This window comes from Leptonychotes weddellii, chromosome 7, assembly GCF_054177405.1.
Source record: "Leptonychotes weddellii isolate Sample4059 chromosome 7, ASM5417740v2, whole genome shotgun sequence".
Lineage (NCBI taxonomy): Eukaryota > Metazoa > Chordata > Mammalia > Carnivora > Phocidae > Leptonychotes > Leptonychotes weddellii.
In genome coordinates this window covers 12,657,840-12,679,705 of record NC_138375.1, presented here as the reverse complement: position 1 = coordinate 12,679,705, position 21,866 = coordinate 12,657,840, and the positions used below count along the sequence as shown (strand labels likewise).

The window sequence follows — 21,866 nt, the reverse complement described above, 5'->3', positions numbered from 1 at the left end:
GTCTATGCAAGGCCTAGTAATTTCTAAAAGCCTATAAAATTATACAATTTATTTATCATTAATCTCAGAATTTCATATATTAAATCGCTGAGGTGAGAATGTTTACAAAAGAAATAGAATTAATCATAGAGGCAAAGTGGTATTTATAGATTTGTACAGATTTATACACAAAATATATATTTGGTATTTAGATTTAGCACTTACACAATGTCTATTAACAATTAGAATATAATAGTGAAACCAAACAGTGTTAATGGAATAGCTCCACGGAGATAAAAATAGCATCAACAATGATAAGATACACTCCACCTTCAAAATGAGAGCAAAAAATAATGTTTTAAAAATTCCATTTTAATTTTAAAATAACCTAATTTAATGTAATTTATTTGATAGCCACTACAGGGGAAAAGGTCTTATTTCAACATTGACATTTAACTATCTGTTAAAAAACTGTAATTATAGTGTCTTCAGTGCACATCAGTGCAAATATATATTCAATAATATACTTCTATCAAGTCCTACTTTGGTTAAAATATCACTTTAGGATCTGAGAGTACCTACAATAGCAGTGTACGTGTGGGTAACTCAGAGTCCTCTATCATGAGTTCCCTCCTCCCTAAAATGGGGGTTGAAGAGGTGACCCCCAGGATTCAATATCAGACCCCAGCTTGGCAGGAGTTATTAACCACAACACAGGTCCCCAGATATTCAGATAAGATACTGCTCGGCCAGAATGTGTTTTCCTGATACTGGATAACACTCTTACATTTTATTCATGTTTAAGGTTCAGTATAATTTTTACCGGTACACACAGGGCAAAGCAAACAATAGTGACAACTATATAAAATTCAGTCTGAAGTTAAAGCAGATCACTCATAAGCATAAATCCAATTATACTGACATGAATTAAATTACTTGTTAAACACACACACACACACAATGCTGGACCAAACTTTCCTCTGGAAATGTGTAATGTACACATTCTGATCAGGAGGGTATATATTGGAAATACTGAATATGCAGATTCCCACAGAACAGAAATTTATCTTCTACTATTTGAGAATCTAAAATATCAGTTAGAAATCTTGAACCCTGTTTTATGGTTTACAGTGTAAGCATCTATTTGCAAAGAATTAACTTTACCTGATTTCACATAGTACCCAGCACATCCTGCACTGGAGAAAATGCCTGATGAACATTTTGGCAAGAGCTCTACCGCTTTGTTCTCTGTTGGCAGTAGATAAATATTCATTGAAGACATATAAGGTACAGGATGCTGGAAAATGAGCCGTGCACAGAACACAGGGGGGCTGGTAGCAGAGTGCAGACAGGATAGGCTAATAAGGGAGACAGTTAAAGAGTCACACACAAATCAAACAACTTCACCAACAATACGATCATACAGTAAGACACAGTCCACGAATAAGTAAGACAAAATCACAAGCAAAATAATGACAATCTGTCACAAATGCTCTAAGGAAACAGAGATCTAGATTGGAGCAGGGAAAGGAATGACAGTAACTACCACTCTTTCTTCAGGGGTGCTCCCTGCCTGGTTAATCCCTACAACAACCCCAATTAGACCTCTTTTGTATCAAATCAGACACAAAAGTAACCAAAGCTAAGAAGGTTGGAGGCAATGGCCCAAGCCAGTGTAGACATAAATAAGGTAGGAACTGAGGATTTAAGTCCAGGTGGATCTATCACGACACGCCTTCATCACCCAGGCCAAGGGACCGGGGGAGGGGGTGTCTGGGACACCAGGGGCCTTCAGGGGCTCACACGCACCAGGATGGCCATGGGCATTGGCTCTGCTCCAGTTGCAGGACAGATCTGTGTGAGCTTCGGAATCTAGTTCGTTTCCAACAAATGCAGTTCATGGACAGCACTTATTTAAAGAAGTAGAATAAAAGTTACCCAAATTAGAAGCAACAAAGTAAGTTTTTCTGTTGACTGGGAATGCTCCCGACAAGTTACTAGCATGGAATGTGGGCCAAGAAGGGCTAAGTCACACTGGCTCCATAAACTCTTATTTCCCTGTGTCAAAATTTCATCATCCGTACAATGGGATTAACAACAGTACCTACCTCATCAGGTTGCTCTACCTTAAAATGTCAATCTTTGGAAAGCTTGGAACACTGCCTGAGTGTAAGCCTGTGTTCAGTAGGCCAAAAGGTTTTATTTTCTTATATTGCAATATATTGCAATTAAAAGAGATTATAAAATGTGGCAAAATACCATTTAAAAAAAAAAGAATCTCTACAGAGTTTTGTCTTCCCTGTAATGATGGTTTTACGCTGTCACCTTAGAGTCGAAATCACAACAATCCAGGCTTTTTATTTAGTAGTCTTTGAAATTACATCTCTATTAACAGTTCCAACTTTAGGACTACAGACTGAAAGAGGAAAGGCAAACGCCACCACACTGTGGGAGTGACATTTCCAAAGACTCCACCACCACCATGGTAGTTAGCAGTAAAAAGGATTCCAAATAAGTACATATTCACAGATTTGAGGGGAATCCAGACAAGTTTTGCCTCACTAATTGGAGCTTGGATTTTCAACCCTAAGAGGACATTATGAGATGCAAATATGCCACACATATCTGAAATCCCGGATGGGTCCTAATGAGAATCAGCCTTGCTTTGCCAGGCCGTGGAAGGGAGATAAATGAAGCTGTAATTTGGACTGATAGCCCGGGCTATCTAAACACATCCTCAGGACACTGAGGCCCTCCATCCCAGGATGAGTGTGAGGTCAATGATTATCACCAAATATACGGTCTTCTGTTACAGGTACCAACAATGACCTATGTATTCGGACCCTGAATTTGGTGGCTTCAAAAATGGTTTACCAAGAAAAAACAAAGGGAATGAGAGGACTTTTCATATATGCCATATCTTCTTCCAGAAAGAGCTAAAGGTCATGTGCAATATTTAGTCGCGTGTTGATGGATTATCCAGGTAAGAAGGTGTCGAGTGGTTTTATCTGTCAACTCATTTATATATTCTATTGGATGAAGCCAACTCCACTAAACCAATCCTCCTTTCCTAGGCATTTATCAGAACTGGACACTCCTCATTTGAGTGGAAAGATACTTAAAAGTCTACCAAAGATTACCAAAGTTGAACAGAAAGCAGGTGATTAACAGTTTACACTCAAACAGAAATTTCCACGTATTCTTTGAAAAGTCATTGTCACAACAATATTTAAATGCAATTCATAATGAGTCATGTTTAAATAGCAATATCGCTTATGTCACACTTCAGATATTTACCAGAAATTACGAATAATTCCCGGTGCTAGAAAATAGGATGACAAACTAGAGATGGCATGAGGCAGTCAGAGAGACGGCAGAGGATGAAGAGGAAAAGGTGAGCCAACGTCCAATGAGAAAGGGCTGTGGCTACCCTCCAGCACATTCGTTCGAGACCAGGGAGGGGCCAAGCAAGCATTTTTCCTCCTCGCTTTCATAGGTTCCACAGAAACCCCTGACACAAGCATCAAATGCTCAACACAGAGTATTAAAGGTTTCTGCACACCGTTCTGAAGCTTGACATTCTTCTTCATTTACATTTAACTACGTGTTTCATCAAATAAACATCAAATTATTCCCAGTATAAACATTGGTAGGTGTTAGTTGAAAGGGAGAGATGGGAGGCTCAAGCTTCTGCAGTTTCTCTGAAGTTTTATTTTGGTTTCAATAAAAACTAGGAAAGCCAGCTATGTAAATTGAGTTGGTTGAAAACAGCAACCACTTTTCCTGTGTAAGAAGGCTGAAATGGCAAGAACCAAATGAATCCGTTAAGATTTTAAGGAGAAAGAAAAGTACAGTGCTGTTCTTTTTTAAAAAAAGGCAATTTCAATAAAGAGAAAACAGAAAGGCATCTAGACAATAAATACAATTCATAAAACATGTTTCAAGTCAAAAACCAAATAAAGTGTCAATGGAAGTGCCAAGCTGAAAAGACAATGATCCCCCAAAAATCACTTACATAACTACACAGACTCTTCACACACACACACACACACACACACATCGTGTTCCACCCAGGTTGGGAACACGAGTACTCTCACTTGAGAAAGCAACATCAGGGAAGACCTAGCAAGAGTCAGACGACAGAATCCTCATTGAAATACCTCATTCCCACAGGTCCACACCTGTAATGCCTAAAAGTTCAACCACAGACTTCGGCAGTTTTCCTTCTCCAAAATGAAAACTAATCCAAGTCACCAAGGTTAAGGACTATAGTCTGTGTTTTAATTCAGACAAGCATTCCAGATGAGCTCAAAGGAAGGTTTTTCAGGTCCCTAATCAGATAGCCCTATCAGTCTTTCAGTCTTTGTTTCAACACTTTCATGAGGAATCCTTGGGTGTTTACTGCAATGTGCGCTGGGAGATTCCATTAACAAGCTTTCAAGGTCTACAGAAAAATTCCAGCTTTTGAAAATTTCAGGGGAATTACACAGTAACACACCAGCTTTTTTGATACACAGAATTGGGATCTATTTATATCAAAACTGCCTGTTAACAATTTTTCTTAACATATGGACTTAATTAAAAGTGTGCATTAGGGCGCCTGGGTGGCTCAGTTGGTTAAGCGACTGCCTTCGGCTCAGGTCATGATCCTGGAGTCCCGGGATCGAGTCCCGCATTGGGCTCCCTGCTCAGCAGGGAGTCTGCTTCTCCCTCTGACCCTCCCCCCTCTCATGTGCTCGCTCTCTCCTCTCATCCTCTCTCTCAAATAAATAAATAAAATCTTTAAAAAAAAATTCAAAAAAAAGATAAAAGTGTGCATTAATCATATTTGAACTACTCAGCCTCTAGATATCAGAATCTATGAGGACTTCATAAAAATCTTTAATTCCTATTATTAAAATATTGGGTTTTTTTTTTTTTAACAATGACATGAAAACTAAGCCCATAAGACATACTTTCAGAATATATTCAGCAGCCATTTAACTATTTAGGACAGAACATTAACACAAAGGGAACACTTGATTTCCTATTTACCAGCCAGGAAACTAGTTCTCTGAATTACCTGCGCAAGATCACCACCCATTATACACTGGTTTAACACCTGTAATAAGTCATTTTTGCTTTTCTCCTTGAAAGGTAGAATAATCTCAAGGATTAATGCATTGATTCACACTGAGGAATTACTCTGGGCCACCTACTGCCTGAAGTTCTAGGAAAACCATAGTGAAGCAGACAGGGTTCCAGTGAGAAATAATCATTTGTCAGCCATTACAGATGGCAGGTAGTACAAGGCTAGAGGCTTTATAAGAGATTGGTTACCAACCTTGCCCTAACTTTGTTGAGATAAAAAAAAAAAAAAAAAATGTTCGAGAGTCTCAGCTACTTCTGTAAACTATTTGCAATTTAGGAGTCCAGAGAAACCAGCACTTTAGGGCAAAAGGGACTAATACTACATATGGAGGGAAATAGAATACCCGTAACAAAATATTAAGGGAAAAATGATCTGTTGTCCACCTTAGCACTGCAAACTTACCCAATTCATAGAGAAGCTCTGAAATTAACATTTTCCAAAGCAGACTTAATCCCAATAAAACGTTTTCTTTGTACAGAGATCAGCCCCTTTTCATGTGTAGGTCATGTGTAATTTCAGAGTCGTTTCCATGCATGCCCAATTTGTGTTCCTAGGGATTACATCGCTCTCTGGAATAAAGGACAAACACCACTTATACCTTAGATTCAAGAAGTTAGCTTCCCTAGAATAAGGATTTGAAGGATCCTGCACACCACCGTGAGCTCTTCTTAGACTCTTAAAGATGGGAGCAACAGAAACTCTTCCCTCAGTTTCTTCAGCCAAGTACCCTGTCAGTGTGGTTAGACTTACAGGAGAGAGCACCTGCTGGGGACATTTCCCCAAGAGGTCCTTCAGGCACTGTAGGGTAGAGATACAAAGTATATGCTTACTGTGTTTTAATTACTATTTTTGGAAGGCTCTTCCTTCCATTTCTAATCCTTAAAGTACTTTGTTTTTGATGGAAATGTAAGATACATACATGTCTTTTCTATCTGGTAATTAAGACCTTTAAATGAAACAAAATCAATCCTGAATTCCATACTCTCAAAAGTGATATTCACATAAAGCTCTTTCAATCGTTGCCAGCTGAACTTGGAATATCTCACATGGCTTAGTTAAGTAAAAGAGGTGGTACAGTAGAACAGAGAAAAGACAGAAGCAATGACTGTCCTGTGTATGTAGAGACCAAGACTTGTCTCACTGTAATTGCTGGTGTGCTTGTTTGCCTTCCCCAACTCTAAGCTCCTTAAAGGAAGGAAATGGTCTTTGTATCTCCCAGCTCATTCAATAAACAAACATTAATTCTGCAATAGTTTAATGTGGTTTGTATTTTCCCACGTTGCCTTTAACAGAGCAGAAAAATCCCACATTGGCTGCTCATTTGAACTGCTTTTAAAAAGCCTGGTCTCCACACTGATCTTTAAATAAAGGATACATTCATCACAAAAGCAGTATTTGTATCTTTTAACTATGTAATTTTCTTTTTTTACTTATGACTGCAAATGTGTGAGTGTACATCTTGTGCATCCACCCCAATAACATGTTTATGAAGCAGAAATCAAATAATCTTCACAACTGAAGGGGAGGGGGGCAAAGTATGTGCCCACAATAGCCGAAGACTGAGGCCCCACATGAATTTCCCAGAGTTCAAAGACGACCGAATCTAAACATCTACAGCAATATTGCTTGGGCTTCCTTAATGCAAGTCACATCAGAGGGTTTAAGGAAAAATAAAGGATGGAAAATATCATCTAGTAAACTGCTTGGAAATACACATAAAAGGGGTCTCAGTCAGTCAGTTTGTGTCATAAATTCCTGCTCAACCATCGATACCATGTCATTCCAGCGAATCACATCTTCCGAGTACCTAACCTACAACGGGGCCAAGGGTTCCAAACAGCACGTGAAGTTAGGGAGACTAAATAGGGCCTAAGATAAAAAATGAACTGCAAAGAGTTATCACTGCCCTTTCTATTCTACTTTCCGATTTAAATCAAACTGGCTTGACCTTATGGATTAGCCAACTTACAGCTTCGCTCTCTCTTTTCCTGAGGGCGCTTTCGATGTATAGAGAAGTGCCCTTCTGAATGCTGAGCTGAGGGGCGTTAGGGGGCGGAGGTCACAGGTGCAGAGACCACCACTAACTAGCTAATTCATAAACTGAATTCATTTAAAATGAGACAACTTAAAGATGAAGTATTGATTTAACAGTATAAGTAGCAAGTGTTTAGGGTATAAATCATGTAGATGGTCTCACACCCCAACTCAGCTCACAAATGTAGGCAATAAAGACTATGATCATCTCAACTATACTTTTAATATGTAAAAAAGAAACCTATTACAAGAAAAATTTTGCAAATAAAAAATGTCAATATCTAGAAACATTTTAGAATGAGTAAACTGTTATTGTCAGATACAGGTTTACTGAAACCCTGCGTTACTATTTCTTAAATACAGATTGATTTGGAAATCCATTTTGTATCAATGTAAAAAACTACAAACTGTTTTTTTTTTTTTTATTTAATAAGAATCCCATCAATAAGACTCAACTTGAGGAAACTAGACACAGATCTGTGAGAGATCTCAGAGTTGACAGTATTTATCGCTCTAATCATCTCAGTTCAAACTAAAGCACAACGCTCAGGGAGGAGACAATGACAGTTGACTGCTGGCCATCAAGGAGTGTATGAAAAGGAGGAGGGGAAGGGGAAATCACAAATGCCTTCTTAATTGTGTGCCCCCCACCCCCTAAAGGAAACACTATGTTTGCTAAAGGTTCATCACCAGCTGGTTCCTGGACTTGAAGGCAAAACAAGTAACATTCTGAAATAGGCCCTATTTGTATAGAATGATGCCAAATGGCCAAAGGAAACATGCCCTCCTGTGCATTCAGCCCTTCCCATGACCACAGGTTCTGAACTAGAAACTGACATCCAATGATGAATGAAGCAAGCTTCCAGCAGGGAGGGATGTACAAGTTACAGTAAGTGGTTACAGCATAGAACCAGGGCTAAGTTCGTTTTTACTTTGTTATAATCAACTAATGTGTAAAGATTTAAAACCACACGCCATCTGGGGGCCTAACACGCCCAACTTCACAAAGGCTGTTAGGTAATGCATTGGTTAAGTTGTTCAGTCCTGACTGATCCACTGCGGACCCATGATATCCAGTAACTTGGAGGAAAGGATGAGGAACGTACCTATAATATAATCAGCCTCAGCTTTCACTCGCTGTGGGTTTATTTCTGAAAAGATTCCATAGTGTAACAGTGTTTGTTTCCCACAAATAATACAGTTTCATTCTTCCTTGGAGACCCTACCTGGGGAGGAAGCTTACATGCATAAGCCGTTAGTACTAATTATTCGTAATGTCTCAGGGCTTTATAACAATTACTACTAAAGTTACTGCCTGGAAACAGGATAATTACACTAATTAGAGTTCATCAGCTATTCATCTTCCTAGTAAGCACAACAGATGAGGTGAAATTTAGTGTCCATAAATGGAAGCCCTTTCAGCTGCCCAAGGTGATTTCCAGAAGAAATATAATGTATGGCAGGCAACCTTGGACACTGCACAAACACGGAGTGCTTGGCACGCATCCGAAGTGTCCTAGAACACTGTTACGGGTCGGCGAAACCAATACATTCCTGCCTTCTGGTCTTTTCATCCAGAGGAGTAGAAACATTAAATAATCCTATCAGTTTTGATCAATGCAAGAACAAAAATGCCAAGTGCTACAAGAGATGTGAGGACAGTCAGGAAAGGCATCTCTGAAAAAGTGGCATTTAACTGAAGAATACTTGGCCAGTGGAAGAAAGAATATTCCAGGCAGAAGGAATAGCAGGCAAGAGCCTGAGAGAACCAAGTGGGGGGCCATATGGCTGAGAACAGAGGGTGGATGAGAGAGAAGGATGAGGGAGTTTGAAGAGGAAACTAGAAGATGAATGTGCAGGGACTTGTAGATCATCAAGAATTTTTATATTTTATTCTAAGTGGACCAGAAAGTCATGATATAAAGTCTTAGGCAGAGGGATACCATGCTCGGATATAGAAGAGTATTAGGGCAGTAATCAAGGAGAGTATAGAAACCTCTACTAGGTTCACGGCTTAGAGTAGAGGGCATTGAACATACGGAGAGACAATGACAAGGTAGACTAGAGCTTTGTCACCAGGAAGAGCCCAGTGTTCAGGAACGAGAGGAAGAAGGACTGACCAAGAATGAGCGCTAAATGAGGACCATGGACATCAGCTTGAAAATAGATGTTGCATAAACTGAAGAGTTAAAATTAAAAATTCTATTACTTAAAGCACATTTTATGCAGAAAGTAATTTACCACTTATAAGTTTTTATAAAAGATACTACTAAATAGTACCAACTTTCAATTATTTTAGGGCCTGTGGATCTGCTGTAGTAAAACTGAACTGTTATATTCAATTTCGTGGTGGATTAACGAGGTAATATTTTTATTGCTGTAGTTAACACAACATGACGCGACCTGAAATTTGAAACAGCAAAGGCAGTGGTTGAATCACTCCAGAGGGCACCCTCCAACATTGCAAACTGTTTTAGAAAGAGTCTCTCCGAAGTGTTATGTTAAGCAGAGGCATATACCCACATCCACATTTGTTGAGAATGCCCCTCAAAAAATCCCGTAAGCATCACTACTTGTTTTATTGCCTGGAAAGACCCAAAATTTATGAGCCTTGATTTCTGCAGTCATCAAGACTTCATATGGTTCCTGACACTCCTTACTTTCCACCCCCTAGTGTCCCACTGTATGGTAAACCTTTCGTCACAACTCTACCCACTCCTCCCACACCTGCCTTTGTTAAAACCCCTGTCTTCCATCATCTCCATCCATTAAAACCTGCTCCATGGTAAGATTGTGTGTGGTGAATCCCTACCAAAAAGCCTTGATGCTAGAGGAGAATTTTAAATTAGCCTATGCATCTGTTCAACTCTTTCATCTACAATAAGGTGTGTTTGCCATTTTCACTGTTGGTAGGAGCTTTTTAAAGAGGGCTTTCCTCAAATAAGTCCATCTTAATATACTCAAGACTAGCTAGTTCTTTACACTGTCCTAAGTAAATCTTTCTGTCACTTCCGTTGTTCACTCTCTTGTCACATTTGGGTATGTGGATATCCAAATGGGAAAGCCTTCAGGCAGAGGCAAAAAATCTTAATACAAGGCTAGAGTGAAAACCAGGTCTCACCACACGTTAATGCTCACCAGTTGGTGGCAACTGCTCAGAGCACTGTGTTGGGGATTCCAAGGCCTCTGGCATGTACCCACGTCCATCATGCGCCCAACAGAGGGGACAGTACCTGCCTACACCCTTTGCCATCCCCAGTACAACAAAGCCACAGAAACACGACTTTGAATCTTACACCAGGCTTGATATTTTCTAGTGATGTGAAACTTGGGGAAATTAACTTCTCTGCAACTCATGTCAAATGGAGGTACTTATGTTTGCCCCCCCATGGGTTGGTGAGGACCAAGCCAGGGGCTCAAGTACTATTGATTCTCTCCGCTCTCCTCTCAAGGGCAGGGACGAGTGAAGGAGCTTTCTGCACAAGACTTTCGAATGTTTCTATTTCTTAATATCAAGCATGAATTGTTACAGGTTGAGCTGTGTTCCCACACAATTCATCCGTTGGAGCCCTAACCTCCAGTACCTCAAAATGTGAATGTATTTGGAGACAGGGCCTCTAAAGTGAGATTAAGCTAAAATGAGGCCGTTAGGGTGGACAACCTTCATCCAGTAGGACCGGTGTGCTTATAGAGAGTAGGAAGAGACACCAGGGAGGGATGTGTGCACACAGATGCAGGAGGACCCAGCAAAAGGGTGGCCATCTACAAGCCAAGGAGAGGGACTTCGGAAGAAACTAAACATGCCAACACCTTGATGGTGTACTTCTAGCTTCCATAAACTATGAGAAAAGCAATTTCTCTTGTTTAACCCATGCAGTCTGTGGTATTGCATAATGGCAGCCCGAGAAGACCAAGACAGGAACAAAGCATTGGTGTCTTCTACAGTTTCCATTACTACATGTTTGTTTCCCCACCTCTCCTGCCCCTTCTCTTCCTCCTGTCACACAAACACCAGGAGGAGGGAGCAGGGGGGCTCACTGACAAGAGGTCACTGACTGCGGACCTGGAACAGTGTAGTTTTGCTTCCTTTCTGTACTTACCAGAAATCCTGCCCACACACAGGGAATCTAGACACTCCTAGAAACAGAAAGGAATGGTGTTCCCCTCTCTCCAGCCAGAAACATGGCTGCAAAATGACCAAATAACAACTTCCAAATACAGCCCCTTCTGCCTTTGCAGAAGCATTTTTATAAACCTCAGAATTTAACAAGGAATGCCACGGCACAAATGCACACCCCTCCTGCCCTCAAGATCAGACTGCTTCAGCAGGTAGGGTGATCGGCTAACATATTCTCAGAATCAGATTTAAATGGAAATGCCAATGAAACCTCGCACTCTCACCACAGTGCACTTTAACATTCTAACACATTTATGTAAGCAGTTAGATAATTTCTCTACCAGGTAAACTATGCAAACAATTGCTAACACGCCAGGGCCTGCTGCTAATACTAACAACTGTCTAAATGCCCTAAGGGATTGGGTTTGGTTGGGTGGGGTTTTGCAGACCTATCTCCCCCATGTTACACCCTCTTCCCATAGGAATCATGCCCCAACTCAAAACTGGCTTGGGTTTTTTTTGTTGTTTTTCACTCCCCTTAGAGACAACAGTCACATTTTTTGCAGTATTACATCACTCTGGACTTCTCTGCCCTTTATCTGAGATTCCTGGCTACTTCACTACAGAAAGTAATGACAAAAGATTCTCCTTTGGTAGAATGCCTAGCCAGTTGAGATCAATACCAGAAGGAGAACTGCAAGTAGGAGCTCTCGGCTTAGAGCAGGCAAGTTAAAGGGAACATGAGTTCATCTGTCCTAATTTGCTAACTGCTCCCTCTAACCACTACCTGCTCTCCTTCCCATTGCAGTATTTGCTGTTGGAAGCAAGGATACAGTCAAAGACTGAGTTAGTACTGACAGCACTCAAGTTCAAAGTGCAACAAAGTGATATTTTATAAGCAGGAAGGGCTAATGAACAGGGCTGTTGGGGTGAGGGGGAGCAATGTGAAGCCTACAGACATTTAGATTCACTTTTACAAAAATTCACTTTTGGTGGGCACCTGGGTGGCTCAGTGGTTAAGTGTCTGTCTTTGGCTCAGGTCATGATCCCGGGGTCCTGGGATTGAGCCCCGCATCGGGCTCCCTGCTCGGCGGGGAGTCTCCTTCTCCCTGACCCTCTCCCCTCTCATGCTCTCTCTCACTCTCTCTCTCTCTTAAATAAATAAAATCTTTTAAAACATTCACTTTTGGTTACATTCCCTGCACTCAAAAGTTGGTGGAAAGTTAAACATGAGATCTTAGAAATATTGAGTACTCCTTTCCCGCCGAGTTTATTCCATTTACAACTACCACTCTTACCTTAGTGAAATCATGTGTTGTAATTCCATTGTGCAGTTACTTCTCTCTGCATTGTGGCCAGTTGGGGTCTCCTAGGATGACCACCCACCCAAGAGACTTTAGGACAGATGAAATAAAGCTAAACTCTCTGGGTGGTGGAAACAAAACCAGTTAGAACAGAAAGGGCAGAGGGGAATGGAGTGAGCTATTGGTGTTTTTGTCTCTTGCGCCAATGAAACCTTCGGTGAGACTTTTCAATCCTTAGTTAACCACTGGCTTGGAGGAGGGAGAAGAGTAACATTCAGATGGTAGTCACATGAAGAAACACATACCTGAGAAACCATTATGAATCTTGTATTAACAACCTTGTGGAGAACATTGTTACAAACACCTGTTACTATTTGCCTGAAAGCCAAGCCCTGGAAATTCTAGAACCAGGTTTCCAAAGCCCAGTTGGGTAAACCCTAGGAATTCAAGGCTTGAGGTCTCGACAAAAGATCACCAAGGCTACTGCGGAAATCTGAGTGCTGTTAACAAACCTCCTTGTCGACAGGGCCTTATTCGCTGAGGTCGGGTGAACCTCCTTGTCAACAGAGCCTTCCTTATTCACTGAGGTTGGGTGATCATGAGAAGCCCCAGGAGCTATTGTCATCACCAACTGTTGAGATTCTTGCTTTTTTCCTTAGGAAAATGAGCCATTCAGACAAGATTCCAGACCACCTTATTTAATCATCTGAATATCTTTAGTAAACGCCCAAGTGGTCACGTAACCTCCCCCTATCTTCTCGATGAAATTCAGGATAAAGGAAAGGCACCTGGCATCTTCCCACCTATAGATCACTGATTTCTCTAGATTTGCCTTTTCCACAATCGTCTCAAATATGCCCAAGGCAAATACAGATGCTGCTCTTCTGTATTGAAACAGCTGAGAACATTTGTAAAGGTCAAAGACAGCAAATATTCCTCCAGCCCCTATTATTTTTGACAAGCTCAGAGAAGCTAAGACAGTACTCTACAAAGACCCAAGACCTTTCTTCTATATATCCTGAAGTAATAGGAATGTTCTTACAGTTACTAGGTGGGTTGCCGTTGTTTTCTCTTTTGATACAGTGTTTCCCCAACTAGATGGTGTTACTATTTAACCTGGTACTGTATGAGTCAATGTGGTAACGGTCAACAGGTAAATGAGGGGGGTCTGTTCAAAATCGGTTTGCCAAGCAATCCAGGAAACTCATAATTTAGAAAGCTCAACCAGCAAAGGCCGGTCTCTATTGTCTGTTTCTTCATCAACTTAAAAAAGAAGTTTTCACCTGGATTTATTTTAGGAATATATTTCTGACCTACAAAACTGTAATAATTAAAAGCATTATAAAAACCGTGAAGTCATTTCTGTATTGCAGGTTTCCCTGGAAAGAACATAAATTCATCAAAGCTTATTCTCCACTTACTGAAACATCTAAATAGATCATTTTAAATATGAAATTAAAACTGTCTCTCATCAGAAGTAAACTTACCACAGTTTCTCCAAGTGCAAAAGCACATAAACAATTCACATTGCTAAAAGAAGTTTAAAATACCTGATTATTAAGCTTTACAAAGTGTTTTTAACAACTTAAGTACTTAAGTGCCATATTTTCATGGCTGCTTCAGAAACCTGCAGCTCTTTTAAATACTCTAAATCGGCCCAAATACTATAAATGGCAATTCTGAAGAAAAATGATTAAATCTCGTGTTTTATGCAGCTCTCAAACCAACAGGCCAGATAACACTAGAAATTGGCATAAAAGCTGGTGTCTACCCTTCTCCACAACACTGCACACTGGATCTTCCAAGAGACACCTTCAGTATCCCTAGGGCACATTGCTGGACTGTTCCACTCACTTTACAGCCCCCAAATTAGTCTAAAGCCAACTGGCTTTCTTGTCAACTGTGTACCCTCCCCCTCCGCAGCCCCCCAAGCCTGCACCACAGTTCGTTTTAGGAGGAAAACAAAGATGTTGATGCCAAAATTTAGTTTTATGAGCAAAGTTATTTTACTGCATGCCACAAATGCTTTTATGATGCAAGAAGAAAAGAGAGAGAAGTTGAAGGGGAAAGAGGACATGTAGGTAGTAAAGCAACAGCAGGAGCTTTCTGCAGACAAGACGTTACCAGTGGGTCCATCAAAGGCAGGAGAGATTCTTTCTGCAGAGGAGGGGAGAGAGGGTAGCAGGGAGAGACACACACAGGATCAGGACTGGATTTTCAAAAAATGGTACCAGGGTAAAAGAATGGCAGGAATTTAAGTTGCAGACATTGAGTAAGAGTTTGACTCAATTCCACAGAAGGGAAGGGCAGCAGGACTGTGGCTTTATTGGGAAATAACCTGGTTTTCCACTCGGCCACTAACCAGCTCAGGAGACTTTGAGTAAGCCACTAACTTTTCTAAAATCCTTTTCAGTTCCAAAATAAGTGTTTAGGTCATGAGCTTTTCAAACTTACTGTTAGGATGACACAAGTATTTACAAAAGGCTGAAGGTGTAGTTAGGATGGTATTTAAAAGCAGCCACCAATTTTCTGTAAATGAATCCTGTATGGAGGCAGAATGAAAATGGGATCACAAAGTTGGGACTCAGTTTGTTTCTCTCATCAGTCAACCTTAAGTACATAGCAGGAAGGGGGTCAAATAGTATCTCTGTAGTATCTCAAAGGCAGAATTACAGGTAAGGCATCTGAGTGCTTATTTCCACTTGTGAAGTGTAATGAGAAAAGCGAAGGGGCCAACCAAAGCCACATCCACCTAAGAGTCCTTATTAGCCATCATCACCATCATCATCACCATCCAAGAAAAGAATGACTTAAGGATATTAGCTCATGTTCACTGTGACAAGAAGCACTTCTAATCTATAGGTCACTTAATGTATTTACTGATTAAATATTTATTCTGCATTGTATCTCTTCTAGATAAGTAATTTTTCATTGAAGAACTTAGGACAACTCTCTCTAAAAGAATATTGAAGATACCAATATTTCAGAAGGTCACCCACTTTATCCCACGTCCATCTGACTTAAGATAAAATGGCCAAGGTTTACGGCAAGTACCGTGTAGCACTGGACAGCAGAACAGGGCCATCAGACGTGGATTTGAATTCTAGGACTTTCTATTAACTCTACAATCTCACATACATTATTGAGCCCTCCATTTTTCATTTTATTCCTGGGTAAAATGCATTCTACAATTTGTTTGAGGGGATAAAATTCAATTAGAGCATATGATATACAAGAAATATCAACAAATGTCCTATCTCCTCCTTTAACTTCTCCAGATTAAACAGTAACAACAAAAAAAAACAAGCTTTCATTGGGGAAAATTTTTAAAAGATACAACATCCATATCCAAAACATTTCCTACAGTGAATGCCTGACAGATAAAGCAAAATATAATTTCCCTCCTGAATCCCTAAGATTCAAAAGCTGTTTAAAAAAAACTATTGAGAAAATTATTTAACTAGGATGCCTGGGTGGCTCAGCCAGTTAAGCTCCTGTCTTTGGCTCAGGTCATGATCCCGGGGTCCTGGGATGGAGTCCCACGTTGGGTTCTCTGCTCAGCAGGGAGGCTGCTTCTCCCTCTCCCTCTGTTCCCCAACTCATTCTCCCCCTCCTCATAAATAAAATCTTAAAAAAAAAAAAGAAAGAAAGAAAAATGATTTAACGAAAATGAAAATGACTTTACCTTCACCTAACAGCAAAACTCAAGTGTCCAGAAGGACAAATACAAATAAATCACTTGGGCAGATCCCTGAATTAAATGCCTGAAAGGGTCGGGGCGCCTGGGTGGCTCAGTCGTTAAGCGTCTGCCTTCGGCTCAGGTCATGATGCCAGGGTCCTGGGATCGAGCCCCGCATCGGGCTCCCTGCTCAGCGGGAAGCCTGCTTCTCCCTCTCCCACTCCCCCTGCTTGTGTTCCCTCTCTCGCTATGTCTCTCTCTGTCAAATAAATTTAAAAAATCTTAAAAAAAAAAAAAAAAAATGCCTGAAAGGGTCAAACTGATTCCAGGATCCTTCAAACCCAAATATCTGAAACTCCAAAGAACTTCCTTCTAGCTTTTAAGAAGCCAGGGTGACTAAGGTCTCCACGGGGATAATTCCAAAAATTCCGTGAACAGGTGACAATACCTTTACATTCCTGAATAATACAAGTTTTTTACTCTTGGCATGGGGCGGTGGGGATGTGGGCAAGTGTATATACCACGTGTCCTCAGAATTTTAAATATCAAGACTGGTTTATATCAAGCTCAGTACTAATGACTAAGATACTCCTTTCAAATGCAAAGGAATGCATCTTGATTCAGGACACAACAAAACTGCCTACTTTGAGGAATCTGAATGAATTACTCTATTGCCCAGCAGGTCATACAGTTTTGCCCAGATCTCAACCTTATCAAAACCGTAAGCCCTTCTCTGAAGGTCTCTGAAGTTGCCAGGACTTTCACTTTTTTTTTTTTTCCATTTTAGTATCAGTTCAATATGGGGGCTGGGTTTGTATCAATCGACCCACTACGGACTTTTGAAACTAGGACAAGTGCCCTGGCAACATATTCAAGGTATCATGGCTACACCCGGCAGGCTTTCCTAACCACACACTTCTACGTTCTACCAACTTCTGTCCAAGGCATCACCACAGACCTGTTTTTCGATAATGACCTCTTCCAAAGAAGCACGTAAATAGTTCTAGACATAGAGCAAAGCTGGTTCTCTCACCACTTTATGGTGAATGTGCCTTGTTACAAAGACGTGCAGAATATGTGAGACAGTCTGATGATTTCACTTGATCCTTACAAAAACTCTATATTGTAACCCCCATTTTATAGATGAGGGTTGAGGCACAGAGAAGCCAAGCAATTTGCCAAAGGCCACACAGCTAGTAAACAACCCAGTGAAGCTGGCTGCAAAGTCCCAACTCTACCACACCTAGCTCTTCAAATCATGCTCCTACACCATGTACAATGGCTAAAATATATATTTCAAAGAGGAGTTTAAGCAACTAACCGGTGAAACCCAGTCCTTTCTAAGATGAAGAAAAAATAATCAATTCAAAAACAAGTTCATAAAATGTTTAAGCGATAAGGAGGAAATATTGTGCAAATGCTTTGCCTTCCCCACTAAATGCCGTTTTTCTATATTATCTTGAAATGTTTTCTTATGCCCTGGGCCCCTGGTGTGCATGCAGATGGTTTCTATTTCTAAATCTCCAAAGCTTTCAGGAATTTATTCCTAGACTTTGAAACCTGCTCACTTGCAACCTCCCCTCACCAATGGCCTTAGCTAGTCAAAAAACTCTTTTTTGTTGCTGTTGTTCAAAAAAATCGACTCTTTGGAAAGCCTGATTTTTTAATTTAAATCCTCAGGTTGCAGAAGAAGGAAAATCCACTACAGGACTCTCTCTGCATCCATGTCACCCATTTCTGACTTCCAGAGGGAAAAAAGAGAATGCGGTTTAATCAGTGTTGCAGTGTTGTTACTCTCGATGTGGTTCACTGGACACTTACCTAGATGTCTGTCTTAACAGTGATGGAGGGAACAGCATTTAACCGAACCTTCCTTTGGCAGGCTGGGAGCATCTGTGGCTTTAGGACTACCCCTCTATTTTCTCAAAAGAATGTATGTCACCTCCTGAGTTATATAAGCAGCCATGGAAAATTTAAGGAGGGTGGCTACCCTGACTCCATTCAATCCACTTTTGGGCAAATTCCCATACAGCGTCTCATTAAATTTCAAATATGTACATGGATGAGGACAGTAGTTAGCAACTGTGATATTTGAGCATCTCTAAAATTGAAATAATCTGATTTCTAACTGAATACACTGAAACCCACAGGTCCTGAATAATCAGCATGGGACAAAAATACAGCTCAATATACAGAAATTAGTTAGTGATGTCACTCACACGACTGTTGAAAATGCAGACTGAGAGGTCAAGAAGCCTCCGAGAGCTAGCCATTGTGCTTATGCACATTTTAGCCGTATGTGTGGTCCTTATTATCGCGAGAAAATAAGAATTATTACCCCAACTTTACAACTGAAGAAAGTGAAATCCAGAGAGGCTTGAAGTCATTTTCCCACAGTGGTTTAGCCAGTGTCTATAGAGGTTTTTCAAACCCAATTACTTTCCACTGAGCTTAGGGAGTCTCCCCAAATGCACCTCCTCAAAACACACTGAAAAAAAAAAAATTCTGGGCTATTCACAATCTCAAAGCTATTTCTTGATTATCAATCTACCACAATTAAGCCAAAGAGTAAAGTTCATGTTGTATTGGGTTATCCGAAGTCTTAAGAAACTGGAATAAATGTAAAGAATTGGGTGGGTTGAGAAAACTTGATGAAATGCTAGATGCTGCACCCATTTCCCCCAAGAACAACTTGTCTACATCCTCCGTTTTTCCTCAGCCGTTAGGTGGCTTCCAGTTCACCAGCTAAAATGGTCATTAAGACGTCAACCTTTGATACAGAAGATGTAAAATGAGTAGGTATAACTCCATGTACGCTAAAGGCCTAAGCAAATCAGAGCATCTCTTTCCACAAAATCAGACACCAAAAGCAATTGCTTCTGACACACGATAGTTGACAGGCCTTTTCTGGATATTTTTCAAAATAAAATTTTAGAAGAGATCAGAAAAATAAGACAGAACAATTTTATTAAGTCCTTTATTTTGTAAGCATTGTTGATTACGGCTTTTTATTTCAGTGGTGCTTCGTGTGAGTTTTTAAGCCTGTAAATGAGCATCTTAATTTAAGATGTTCAAGGCAACCCATTTGTTTTACACTGCTAGAAATTGGAAATGAGTTTCTTAGGACACTTGGTAGGCTCGCCCATTCAAATGCTTATTTAGAAAGACCAAAAATTGATTATTTTCCAAAGACCAGTATTAAGCACTATAAAATAACCAATAACCATAGAAAGTTCTACACCAACTAGTTTAGCTTTATATCATTAATAAGATTTCATTTTATTGCATATGTATACATAATGTGTATATATGAGCGTGTGTTTAATGTATATACCCATGTGTATTTACATGGCACCTTAAAACATGTTTGGATTTTGCAGGTTTTTACAAAACTACTGTGTATAACACACAGACATCCATTTTACAGTGACCAAATCTCCCCCAAACCTAAGTTTTCCATACTTTGCTTATCTTGACCATGGAATGAAAAATGGTTTTTAAACTGTTCTTAATGTGAATTTGTTTAAAAAAAAAAAAAAAACACAAAAACTAAAGAGGCAGAACACATCACATCTTAGACTATGATATGATGTTTTCTAGTAAATCCAGTAAGATTATAAAGATGCCTCCAAGGACAGACAGCCAAAGCCCTTAGAGCTTCCTCTATTGGACACATTCAGATTAGGGTGGTCCAGCAGGAGAGAATATGCTCTTCTGCATGCCATAATGAAAGCATGAGCACCAGTTAAAGACAAGAATGCCACTGTTGGTATGCTTATTGTTGGCGCATTTTGTCAAAAGGCCCATTAACTCCCTTTCTCCACCTGCTAAGGACTGTCAAAAAACTAGCTGGATAAAAGAATAAGGTAACGGATGATTTTTTCAAATTCAGTTTAAAAATTACCTCGCTTAAAACCCTAAGACTCACTGAATTGGGGCATATTGGTATATATTTGCTATCAAAGTCCATCTACACTCCAACTCACTTCTCCCTCAAAAACATAACCTAAAGGGAAAAAAATGAAAAAAAAAAAAAAAAAACTGCTGATAGCCCTCTAAACCATAATAAGCCGCTCAACAGTAAGGAATAGAGAGGGTACCAGCCAGCTATCCTATCAAGTATAGGCCCTGATATATTAAATGTGATCAATATCAATATCCTTTTATTAAAAGGAACAAAAGAGATGACTTCCATTTGCCTGCTACATGTCATCCCACCAGGGTGTACTGAGAATACTAAACATAAAATTCTTAACGGGCCATTGCAAAAATACGGTATTTAGCTATTTTATATCCATAAGTCACCTTTTGGATGGTAGAATAAAGTAGCCCCCAAAGCCAAAAAGAAATCTAAATGGCCATAACCTAGATAATACACCATTTTTAAGAAAATCGACCAAAGGTATATGTATCATGGCTTCTGTTAGATAGTGCCAAAAAAAAAAAAAAAAGGAAGCATTATGAATTCAATCAACCATCTTCACCCCAACAGCCCTGGTTGCCTTCTTCCTCCTTTCTCCCCATCAGTGATTTCCATCTCCATGGGGCTGGCCTTTTGGGATCCCTAGTGAAACAATGAGGCAGGAATCAAGAGAAAACAGACAGGCTTAGGATTCTGACAAGGTAACCATTTTCTCTGCTCTGGGTTTTGTAGGCCATCTTGTTCCTATAAACGCCAAAATGTCTTAATTTCTCCCAAGTAGTGACACTAGGGGCAGATAGCCACTATCAGTTTTTGAAACCAATGTCCCTTCATTAAAGGACCAGCAGCAAAAATCTGTCAAATGGTTAACTGATGCAAATCGAGGGCCATCATCACTGTGGTGCAATATGTTACAGAAAAAAAGAACAATGGACAGTACTAGAAAGGAAAAGAGCAGTGTTCGGCCACGAAAATATTTAATCCACAGTTTGCTCTCATCACCAAGGATAATCTTATTTTTCGTCAACTGAAATCACTAAGAAAGCAAAGACGAGAGGTAACCTGAAAAAGAAGAAACACACACACAGAGGGGGGGAAAACTGTCATTTGTGTCCAAGGATTTCACGCAACATTTAGGGCAAACGCCTTTGTTCCTCGGCTTCGGAAGGGAGTGGATGGGTGGGTGATGGAGAGAGATCAGATGGGGCTGCCGGGGCCCTCCACACCCTGCTCTCCCGCGCATGCGCGAGGCCAAGACAAAGGAATAGGTAATTACAGTCCCGATTCATTCATTTTGCCCGCAGTACTGAGGCTCTGTTAGCCCTGGCTGTAATCCCGGGGAGGCTGATCCACACCCCTGCAGCAAAACGACCACCTCGATGCGACTGTTCGGTTTTAACCCCCCGCCATTACATGTGCTAGTGGCCTCGCGGGACACCGAGGTGTGTCAACCCTGTTCAAGGTACTAAAATACGCACCCGTGAGCGCGCTGCTGATTTCAGAAGGGTGAAAATTACACAGCAAAGGTTGTCCACGGAGTTCGTTTCAAGGCGGAAATGTCTCTGGGGAAGCAGATAAGGAGCCCGGCCGAGCGTTCGATGAATATTCATGAAAAGAATGCGGTTTGTTAGCCGCGCGTTGTGTGTTGTGTGCGAACGGATCCAGGGATTCCGCAATTTTTATTTTTCGGGGGGGGGGGG

General features: G+C 40.5%; 1 protein-coding gene across 2 annotated transcripts in view; it reads right to left on the bottom strand.

Moving 5' to 3' along the window:
- Positions 1–21,866, bottom strand: part of BASP1 (brain abundant membrane attached signal protein 1) — a 73,163-nt gene that overhangs the window by 29,819 nt on the left and 21,478 nt on the right. The window contains exon 1 of one of the 2 annotated variants that reach the window (XM_031042026.2): positions 21,645–21,837. The exons of the other annotated variant lie outside the window; for it this stretch is intronic. Coding sequence (XP_030897886.2) covers positions 21,645–21,776 — 132 coding nt within the window. The 5' untranslated portion in view covers positions 21,777–21,837. Of the gene's footprint in view, positions 1–21,644; positions 21,838–21,866 lie in introns of those variants that run through there. 2 annotated transcript variants of the gene reach the window in all.